General features: G+C 40.7%; 1 protein-coding gene and 1 pseudogene across 1 annotated transcript; one reads left to right on the top strand and one right to left on the bottom strand.

Annotated features, from left to right (window-relative positions):
• Window positions 1-992: 992 nt before the first annotated feature.
• Window positions 993-1874, top strand: LOC103655813 (P-loop NTPase domain-containing protein LPA1-like; annotated as a pseudogene).
• A 1110-nt stretch (window positions 1875-2984) lies between these two features.
• Window positions 2985-9334, bottom strand: LOC103654383 (5'-3' exoribonuclease 2). Its single transcript, XM_008681227.4, has 23 exons — window positions 8868-9334; window positions 8643-8748; window positions 8440-8516; window positions 8160-8357; window positions 7856-7975; window positions 7689-7751; window positions 7408-7542; window positions 7159-7323; window positions 6947-7024; window positions 6750-6860; window positions 6609-6674; window positions 6438-6524; window positions 6208-6303; window positions 6050-6145; window positions 5871-5941; window positions 5346-5474; window positions 4598-4674; window positions 4478-4518; window positions 4225-4299; window positions 3988-4127; window positions 3773-3880; window positions 3599-3674; window positions 2985-3504 (listed from the first exon to the last, which is right to left on the bottom strand). Exons 1-23 carry the CDS (start codon window positions 9075-9077, stop codon window positions 3148-3150), a joined length of 2682 nt encoding a protein of 893 aa, XP_008679449.1. The 5' UTR covers window positions 9078-9334; the 3' UTR covers window positions 2985-3147.
• Window positions 9335-11115: the final 1781 nt, after the last annotated feature.

The following is an 11115-nucleotide window of genomic DNA, read 5'->3' as shown; positions in this document are numbered from 1 at the left end:
AATTATTTTGTGCTCCCACCACCCTTGTCTTTCTAGCTCCTCAAGCACAGCTGGTCGTTCTAGAGTTTTACTTACTAATAATTTATCATTTTATTATGATGTATACTGATTAATAGTCTATCATTTTATTATGTTGCCTATCGACTAATATTTTATCATTTTATTATGATGTATACGGAGTAATAGTTGTATGTGCTAGAATTTTTGATCTTGATAACATTTAAATCTGATTACTCTTTATGACCATTGCTAATTTAGTAATTCTTTATGTCTGATAAAATGTCATTTGATGTCAAAACTTTGCTCATTTACAGTAGTCATGCTTCCATTTTTCGACTAAGAATAACATCGATCAACAATACTGCCAATTACTAATTGATTGTACTATTAGTAACACTGTTGTTCTATTCACATAAGCAGCTGAAACTCTAGAACGCTGTAATGTTTTATGCATCTTGCAAAAAAGGATATTAGTCATCTAGAGTTTTACTTACTAATATTTTATCATTTTATAATTTGGTGCAATTTCTGGTGTATTCCGAGAGACTAAATGCATTCTTGGGCAAAATTGAAAGAGGTTCTCCACCCAAAACTATTTTGATCCCTAAAGCCTCTTCATTTCAGTCATATGGTCTTATCCTCTCCTTTTGGTAAAAGCAAATTATTCTGGTAAGCATATCTCAACCTCAGGCAAACGAAATCCAACACCTGAGAATCCTGCCTGGCCAGGCAAGTTTGCCTGGGGACATAACCAGACATGCACTTTCTGTCTACACGACACACAATTATTTAATACATGTTGCATGTATTTTGAACCAGGTAAGGTGCTGTAACAGAAGATTCAAGGGGTAAGGTAAGGTGCTGTAACAGAAGATTCAAGGGGTAAGGTACTGTTATCTTACTATACTTTTCGTAACAATGTTTTGTGATAGTTTTTTATTTCCATGACAAAGCACGAGCATATACCTATATATATCTTTTAAGTTGATGACCCTCGTGATGCTGAAATTGATGAAGACCTCCGATGAAGAAAGAGACATGCTGCACATGCACGAGGTATGGGCGATTTATGTCAGTGTTCAACAATTTGGTTTTTTGTTTTCCTTATCTTTTTAGCACCTCCTAACACTGCAAAGCTAATGTTCTTCCGCGTCACAGGGTACTTGCAGATAGATGTCGGCTCTATGGATGAACACTCGACCAAGTCAGATGAGGAGTATGAGGGCCTAGCCATGCACGACGTGATGGCGACTGGTCCGATGATGAGCAGCAAGATGTGAGCAAAACCAAGAACTCACCTGCCCTGGAGAGCAACATTCATAGGAGTGAGGCAAAATGGCTGGTACCACCACAACATGGACCCGTTCCTAAAGATGTACAAGGAGGTGGTAGCCGGCACCATAATGTCTTGTGCGTCATTATGTCACCGGCCGGCAACATGCTGCGCTGGTACCAGCGGATGTTGTGTTTTTAGGCGTCTGCTTCTGTGCTTTGAGCTGTGCTATAGAGTGGTTGTGGATTTGTAGCGTGTACCTGTCCAAGCAACAAAATGCCCTGACCTGGTTGTAAAGAGAGTCCATGTTCATCTATATCATGTGGTAGTAGGAGTATTATCTTCCGCAATAATGTTCCCTACGGGAAAAAACAAAATCCATGTTGTAATTAAAGTCACCTCACGTGGCTAACATACATGTCCTTTGGTTGATCAATATAGTGACACGGACAAAAATTTGCACTAAGTTCTGAACGTGTCGTAAGGGCATCTCCCGCATAAACTTTTCTTGGTCCATGGTGCATCAACTATAAAGGTTAACTATAACATTCGATGATCCTTATGCCAATGTATCTTCTGTTGTACAGGTGTTATTCTGTAATCCTAACCGTGCCATCTCAATAGGAGGGTAGCGCGACATTCTAAAAGTTGATAAAAACACAAACAAAATGCAAGCGGTCAGTGACCAAAAGATCAAATCAAAAGGATAAATGGTTTTCAATATATAGCTTTAGGTCTTGGGATCTATTTACCTCATGTGGCAATAAGCTTGTCAACACGTGCCACAATATGCTTCCCATAGTTGTATCTTTTCAGTGCATTCAAGTAGACCTTGATACGAGAAAGAATCAATTCACGGTTTTGGTCATCACATATCTCCAAAACCTTCTGCACAACATAGTTTGCGAACTGGTTACATAGTATGCGAACTGGTCTTTCATCGTTGCCTAGAAGACATAAGTTTACATTACAAGTGTTGTTAGAATGCATCGAGTCTAATCTTGCAGCAGCATGCCATCATACTGCTGATTTTAAAAGAAAAAGGTGAGCTGAGAATCATTGTTGAAAACAAACATGTAACGGTTCGTTCTCATCAGTTGTGCCAACTACCAAGCATTTCATTGATAACATTGGATGCAAATTTTTGCTTGCTTATCTTCACTATCTTTTCTCGTATCAATATAACACACATTTATACATAATTTTTTATGGTATTATATGTTTCCGTTGCAACGCACGGGCACTCACCTAGTATATATATATAATGAATCCATTGACGACATAATAAAATAATATTTTAGGATAGAGTAAGTAGAAATTTTTAACTAAAGAGGTTGATTAAGCATGAAGTTTGAAATGGTGAGTGGCACCAATCTTTTCTATCTAATCACAAAATGCTATTGCTATACAAAAGTCAGATACAAACATGAGCATGCAGCTAAAATTTTGAATTAATGTTATATTTGAATGTGTTAGAGCTAACAGTTACTCGAACATGTAGTTAATTTTTTGAACTAAGCCCATTTTTGAATGCACTAGAGCTATAGTTAGCAATACATCCTAAATAGTCTAACTAATAATTCAATTATTAGCTATTTTTAGCAAATTAGCTAATAGTTAGCTAGATATTTGTTAGTTGGTTAATTTCACTAGTAATTTTTAGCCAATTAACTATTATCTATAGTGCATTTAAACACCCCACAAAGCAACATATAAAGACATTCTATCTCAAGTCTAAAAAAACACCTCTAGTTTGAGATACCACGGATAATTTCAGAGATTAACATAAGCATTACTGATGTTTTCAGACAAAATGGAACGCCGCGTATCGACAAAAAAACACGCTAGTTCTTCCATGTCATCTGTCGCCAGGCCTACCAACCACGACGTTGCTCGCTCCCACCACGTCCGCCTGCATCCCCAGCTGGGCGCCAAGCGGTCTGCTGCCTCTGGAACCCGCCACCATACGTCCCTCTTCCTGCATAAGAGTTTCCGTCATTCCTGCTGCCTCGACTTTGCGTTTGCGACGACTCAGCCCCATGGAAACTTCTCCCGTAGCCACGGCCGCCGCCGCCCAGCATCGTCTCGGCAGCGGTGGCTCTCCCTCTCCCACGTCCAAAGCTGCTGACCATCGGCTGCGGCTCCAGCACGCTTGGGTTGGTTTCAGGTAGTCGGCAACCCGGATAGGTGTGCCACAGCGGCCTCTTGGAAATCTCAGTTTCAGTTATAGTCTGCAGATCATGAAGGCATTGTTTCTTTTATATGGTGGCAAATAAATGCCTCTGAACGAACGAAATGTGCTGCCAAAGAGACGTCAGGATATACCTTTTCAGGTTTCTTGACATCATCAAGCAGTCTTGGAATGGTTTCCACCGCTTCCGGGTTCGAGAACAGGAATGATCTGAAACATATACAAAAGATTACATGAAATTGCAGTGGAAATCAACGGACGAGTTCTTTTCTGCCTGGTGGGCATGATAGGGTTGTGAGAAAACATACATTGTCTGGTCATTCCTAATGTCCGGTAGATCTCTCATCACCGATGAATGGAAGAAACCGGAGCTTGTATCTTTGTCGTCGACAGGTGACAACCACCCTCCAAGCTCACTATATATGTCGAACGAAATTTTGGATTCAGTCTTCTAAGTTGCTCAAAAATAAAAGAGATGCCTGCACTGCATCAACGTAGTGTCAAGGTTCAGACTTGGTCGTACCTGGTAGATGGATCTAACCAAAGCTTTTTCGATGAACAGTCAAATGCCTTCGAAAATGCTGAACCGTTTGGCACAGTAGTGTTTGAGTTCCTCATGAAGATCTTCTCTTGCCGAACTGCGTTCCTATTGATCTCATGCACCTATAAAACACAAAGGGTGTAAAATCACCCGCGCGTGCAACATATACTCTATAAAATAGAAAATTTGCAGAGAAGGTAGCTAGGCGATCTCTTTTACTGCAAGTTTGCCCTCCACCGTCTTGGTAGCCGAAACCAGCAGCTTTTCATCAATGAATGGCAACATTGCAATACCCTGAGAACAATTTATTTTGGAGATCACTTGCATGAGTGAAGAAGGCTTTCATTTTGTTTTTCTTTCAGAGCTAATAGGAGGAGCTTAAATGTAGCAACTGAAAGATGATGGCTTTGATGGCACAGCCCAGCTGCTAGACTTAAATTATGAATACATTATATATGCAATAATCACTTACTTGCCACAAGAAACGTTTCCCATGGGTATCAATCTGTAGATCTGAGAAAAATAAACGCTTGTTCAGTTCAGTAATATGTTATCCAGAATCGAGATTATGAGCCTTGAGTGACAAAAATACCTGACGGATAGAATTTTTGTACCAAAGACTCTTCATTTTCCATCAGTTCTCTGTAACACTTTGGCAGTGCACATGAGCTGCAAAAGAAAATACACTTAAAACATAAGTCCTATTAGTTGTGACGTGGTGTTCCCTGTGGATCGCGATCCAAATGTTTCTTCGTAATATGTTAGGCCCTAAAAATATTTTAGTTCAAAAAATAGACCTAGATTATAATATGGTGTAAAATTTAGAACGCATTGTCACCCCTACTTGTAGGCATGCTACGGGCGCTTGCGTCTTGCAATACTATTAGCATCACTCGAAGTCTTTGTGACTTGCCCGTTTGGATCCTTAGAATTGATTTCCATTCTAATAATAGTAATTTAGGCACAAAATAATTAAGTTAATATGGTTTCACGCGAAATATATTTGTATACTATGATTAGCAATATGTGGAAGATATTTATGTGCTACATTTTTACTATAGAGAAGTGAGTCGAAGAACATCTTATAAGTTGCAGAGTATAAACATAATTTGTTGAAACATAAAATCATTTTCTCATACTCTATCCCATGAATTTGAGATAGGATTATATCTAATCTTTGGAAAGTGGTGGAATGTCTATTTTATTAAGTAAATTCCAATTCCTTCAAAATAGATAGATCCAAACGGCCCGTAAATGAAATACTACCGGTCGAACCCACTTCCAAAAAAAAGATTGCAATGAAAAATGTGCATTATAAAAACAGAAAATATTTCACGTGCCTTTCTTTTGGAAGAACTGCCATGAGCTGATCGAATGGTTTTAGTGGCTTGTCGGTGGTGAAACATATCTTGAACTGAGATAGTCCTTTAAAATCAGATGCAAATGGAGCATGATAGTAGGGGTAGTACCTGCAGAAAACAAAATAAACTTACAGAATGAATTTTTTTTGCTAGTACATATATGTCCATAAGAATTAGCAGTCACATATAACTTATGCGGAATTATTATCAGGATTTTGAAGGGCAGTCCTAATGCTATGAGGAGAGCTGTCTCACTGAATCAACAGGTCACGGGTTAAAAGAAAGCACTCCACAATTATAGGGGAAAGCCTCTACAATGCAGGATAAAGGATTTTGTCGGTTTGTCCCTTCCTCAGACCCCATTGATGTGGAAGCCTCCAACACAACGTCCGTCCCTTTTGTTCATCATATATTTAAATTTCGTACCATAAAAGCATACAAATACAATGTATAAGAAGATACATGGACCAATGAAAGTTCAAATGCCAAATATGTATATCCTACCAACTCCATGATGGAACATCTGTAAAATAGTACTGCAACACCCAACAAAGTCCTTCCATATATCTTTGAACCTAAATTAATCCAATCATAAACAAAGTTAACACAATAACTGATAATGTTTGTTCAGAAGGTCCACTAGTACGACAATTTTATTTGCACAGAGAAACAGGAATCATAACCATATCATTCTTCAGTTTCCCAACTTCACTAAGTTTTTCCACGCCAAACTTTTCTCTGTAGTATCGAGATTTCCACCCCGCCAATCCCAATCTTATCTGCAAATGGCATGTCAAATTTGAAAAAATGTGAAATATTTACTCAAAAAGGTGCTACTGACCATGTCATGTTTGCAGGATCCACTTTTTATAAGGTCTTGCTTGTTACGAAGAGCATCCTTTAAGTTTCGCCTCAGCTCTAAGGTATTTGCTTTTACCTAAGCAAAAATTGAGTCAAAATCAAGGCAAGGAATAGTATAGATAGATTTTGCAAAAAAAAAAAAGTCCACGAGAAGTGATGAGGTATATCCAGATATCCAATGAAGGTAGAAATAAGTAAGCTTTTCCCTACATCTGACTCGTCTTGGCTGTAGGTGGAAATGCTACAGTTTGTAGAAAAAGACTTTGCTGTCAAGTTTAGACCATCAGTATTTTCTTCCTGAGTACAAGAAAGCTCGAGATTACAAAATGAATGTGGCGATATAATCAGAACAAAACTTTTAGTTGTATATATAGGCCTCACCATAGTGTCATAGTTTGTTTCTTTACATTCTTCTGCAGCTTGGCGCAAGAATTTGCGTTGTAAACTCTGCATGTAAACAACAAGATCCAATTGGCACTAGTGTACAATCTGACCAAAGGATCATAAGTTTTTATAACATACCTCTCGTAGGTCATATCTTTTAAGAAATATTTTCTCTTCACATAAGGACAGTTCATGAAAGAACTTCTCCAACCTTGAAACTTTGAGATATGCAGCGTGTTTGTCTTTTAACTGTTTTTTGGTAGCAACAGATGAAGATCACCAAAACATAACACAACAACTAATCCATGAAATTAACAGTTTGGTTCGGCATGTACCTTCTCAGTGCTCACAATATAGCCTCCCATCTTGTTAAATGTTTGTTTGTATGCTTCCAACAGCAGGTCTATTGCACCCTGCCACGTCCAAGATAAATCAAGGAGAAATATATATATGACATTTTTACGGGAAGAATGTGTAAAGGATGTGACAATAGCAATTCTAATCGTTTGCTGTTAATCTGTCAGAATCAGACGGCATATATGTGCACCTCATGTATCTCAACTGAAGGAATACGTGGAATGAAGTCATTTCCTGTCAGGAAGCAAATAAATATGAAATCGTCTATGAGCCTCTCAATATCTGTTTTGACAACAGGGTTTGGTATCTTCAAATCAAGCTCCAGGTACTCCCTCAGAACCCATATGTTCACAAACTGCAGGAATTGAAGGTGGTGTTACCAAAAAAGAAAAAGAAATGGAAAGATCCAGCTATATACTGTATCATCTAAGGAGCAAACCTGATAAGGTTTCTTGGGAGTTGTTTCTATTACTTGGGGGAACCATCCACGACATTTTCTTGAGGAATCTTCAGTTTTGAGCATTTCGTTGGATAGAGAGATGCATTTTTCTGGCTGACTTTGACGTGACCCATCCTGTTCAAGTTAACAAAAGTACTATTCTAAACTCAATATTTACAAATTTCTACAGCTATATTTAGCTTTGATACACCATTGCTTGCTAATTCCAATCAATTATATGGATGAAGCCAGGAGTTGACACCGAGGATGGATAATCAGACCTCACGCAGAATTGAAAAGTGAAGTTCGTGAGATGCCAAAGCGAGCATTATTAGGTCCGCATCCTGTAATGATACTCAGAGACATAAAAGGAGCTCAATAAAGAGAACAATTAGAAGATCATTGATGTAGAAAACATTCAAATATTCATTTTAATAGTCCACCGTACCAGTCCATACAAGCAGTGCATTGTGTTTGGATCATAGCTTGCCAGGCTCCGTTGTCCTCGGATGAAAGACATGACCTTATGTTCACCTTCTCCAGGTACATTTGAATCAGAGAGTATTACCTTGAGAAATCAAGGATCTTGAGGTTATCAAGTAATTGTCAAAACAAAGGGCGCATTTACACAACGAGGCAAACATCGTCTTAAAATTGTTAAGGGCTAAACAAGAGCTGTCAAAAGAACAAAATATTTACTCCAACCACTGCAAAAAAAAAAAGGGAAACTACATACAGAACAAGTAGTAAACCTTGATGCCTTTCCACCCGGGGTCGCTGTTGAGCCGGGAACGGACGTAGTACTCGAGGGCTTTGGAGAGCTTCTCCATGAACTCCGTCCCTGGCGTGATGATGTTGGGATCCGAAACCTCATGCGTCTCCCGTGGCCGCGCCCGCACCTCCCTCCCTTCAGCTCTGAACTTCTCCCTCAGAAGCTTCTCCTCCAGTTCCTGCAAATCATCGATCGTAACGTACATAAGGTTGCTGCGCTGCGAATCATCATCCGTAGCAGCAAACAGTGCATTTATTTACGGCGTCTTTAGCTTCCTTGGCGGCCTTGAAGCGTCGGGACCTCTGCTGGTTCATTTTGGCGCGGGGAGCTACACCATCTGCAGTTCAAACAAGGCGCGCGTGTTGCATTGCATTGTATACTCTGTCGATCAAACGCCGAAGAGAATGGGCCGGGAGGAAAAAGAACGGTTGAAATTAAACATGTGCTAGCTAGTATACAGTACCAACTGCCAAGTAGAGCAGCTTGGTAGGCCTGACGATGCGGAACAGGCGATCTATGTACTCGAACATGGCCGCGAACACCTCGTCGAACGTCGTCGGCGGGCACACCTGCATTGCGTATCCACGGCATTTACCAGTTCAGTTCGTCGAGGGATTCAGGTTGAGCAAGATGTGATGGGTGTGTGTAACATCTGCTGCGTTACAGAGAGTCAGAGACATATGCGTACCTCGTCCTCCGGGTGGAAGCAGGGGTGGATGATGGCGTTCATGTCCAGGTACAGGTTGTGGTAGACGCCATTAGGGCCGGCGGCTGGTTCGTCCCACGGTGACGACGGCGACGACGCGCCGGCGCCAGCGCCACCATCGTCTTCCTTGGCCGGGACGACGATGTTGGGGTACTTGCCCACGAGCCACTTGAAGAAGGAAGGCACCCCCATGGCATGCGACGGACAGGACTACAGGAGGCAAAACAACCACCAGCTGCAGCCTGCAGCGAGCTCTGGTCAGTGATCACTCGTTCTTGTTCCCACACTGCCACTGGTACTGGTACTAGTACTCTTTGGGCGCCGAGGGAGAGAAACTACTTATCACCAATCTTGACATTGGGAAGACGGAGGGGCGGACGGCTGGGTGCAGCGCATTGGGAGACGGAACGGCCGCGACGGCCATGACATGACATGATGCGTCGTCGACCTAGCTATGCGTCGTCGACCTAGCTATGCGTCGTCGTCTCGTCGACGTCTGCAAGCAGGCACGCCTAGGCAGGCTCCATGCGCGGCGCACGGCCAACGAGGCGGCTTGCAGGAGCTGCAGCTGCAGGCAGTGGAGATCGTGTCGTGTACTCGTGTGACGGCAAGCATAACACTTAGGCAGTGTTTGAAAATAAATTATTCCAAAACTACAGTTTTAAAATACCAAAACATACCTGCAGTTTTTTTCCCACGGTATTGAAAATTTTAATCTAGAGCTAAGTTTTCAAACTTGCGAAACTACTACAGCATATCCAAAACCGTTGTTTTGAAAACAGAGTTTTCGAAGAGTCTACCAAACCCTGTATTGAAAAAGATATCACAGTATGTCAAATACTACAGTATTCTTAAAAAAACAAAGAAAATACTCTACTTCTAAACATGCTCTTAATCTATGGATCGATTTTGCAAGTACAAAAGATAGCTAAAAACTATATAATACAATCATAATTCTTTGAACAATAAATACAGTTGAGAGTAGGTAGATAGAGAACCGTATAGAATGGATTCTTGGTGAAGAGTGTGTATCTTATATTTTCTTTTAAATAGCATCTTAAAGACATCTCGAGAGGCCCCATATTAGGTTTTATATGCCCTGAGACGCCGCAAGTGCAGTGACCTACAAAGCACGAGTAAAATTTATATATCTATGTAGGGCATGTTTGGATCTATAGGCTAAAACAAAAGGTTAGATTTTAGTCAGTTTAGAAGCTAAAGTATCAAACACTGGGTGTCTTTGAAAACAAAGTATTTCAAAACCATAATATTAGAATACTAAGGTTTTAAGATGTACTATCGGAACGGTCTACTTTACCGAGTGCCACAAGCACTCGGCAAAGCTCGAAAAACACTCGGCAAACTCTTTATCAGTGTGACTCTTCACAAAGAGGCCTCGATGAGCTATACATCGGCAACGGCTTCTTTGTCGAGTACTTTTTGTCGGACATTCAACAAAGTCTTTATCGAGTGTCATTTGGTGCTCGACAAAGAAAAGTTGTCGTGATGATGACAAGTGACAGAGACAGAGACTTTGTCGAGTGTAGTCACTGACACTCGACAAAAGCTCTCTCTTTGTCGAGTGCCTGCTGGCCTAGCACTCGGCAAAGAAGCTTTACCGATTCCTATGTGTGTCTTCTTTGTCGAGTGTTATGGTCATTGCACTCGGCAAGACACTCTTTGTCGAGTGCAATAGTCTGCAAAACTGAAAGTCGCCTAGAGGGGGGTGAATAGCCGGAATCTGAAATTTACAACTTTAAACACAACTACAAGCCGGGGTTAGCGTTAGAAATAAAACAGAGTCCGAAAGAGAGGGCAAAAACAAATCAACCAAGAAATAAAGCGAGTGACACGATGATTTGTTTTACCGAGGTTTGGTACTTGCAAACCTAGTCACCGTTGAGGTGGTCACAAAGACCGGGTCTCTTTCAACCCTTTCCCTCTCTCAAACGGTCACCTAGATCGAGTGAGCTTTCTCCTCAATCAAATGGGTCACTTAGACCCCTCACAAGGACCACCACAACTTGGTGTCTCTTGCTTTGATTACAAGTGTTTGAAGAACAAGAATGGGGAAGAAGAAAGCGATCCAAGAACTAGAGCTCAAAGAACACGAGCAAAAACTCTCTCTCTCTAGTCATTATTTGCTTGGAGTGGATTTGGGACTTGGAAAGGCTATGATTCTATTGAATTGTGTCTTGTATTGATTGCACTAGCTCTTGTATTGAATGTG

Source organism: Zea mays, chromosome 4 (genome assembly GCF_902167145.1).
Source record: "Zea mays cultivar B73 chromosome 4, Zm-B73-REFERENCE-NAM-5.0, whole genome shotgun sequence".
NCBI lineage: Eukaryota > Viridiplantae > Streptophyta > Magnoliopsida > Poales > Poaceae > Zea > Zea mays.
This window is presented reverse-complemented; position numbering and strand designations above follow the sequence as displayed.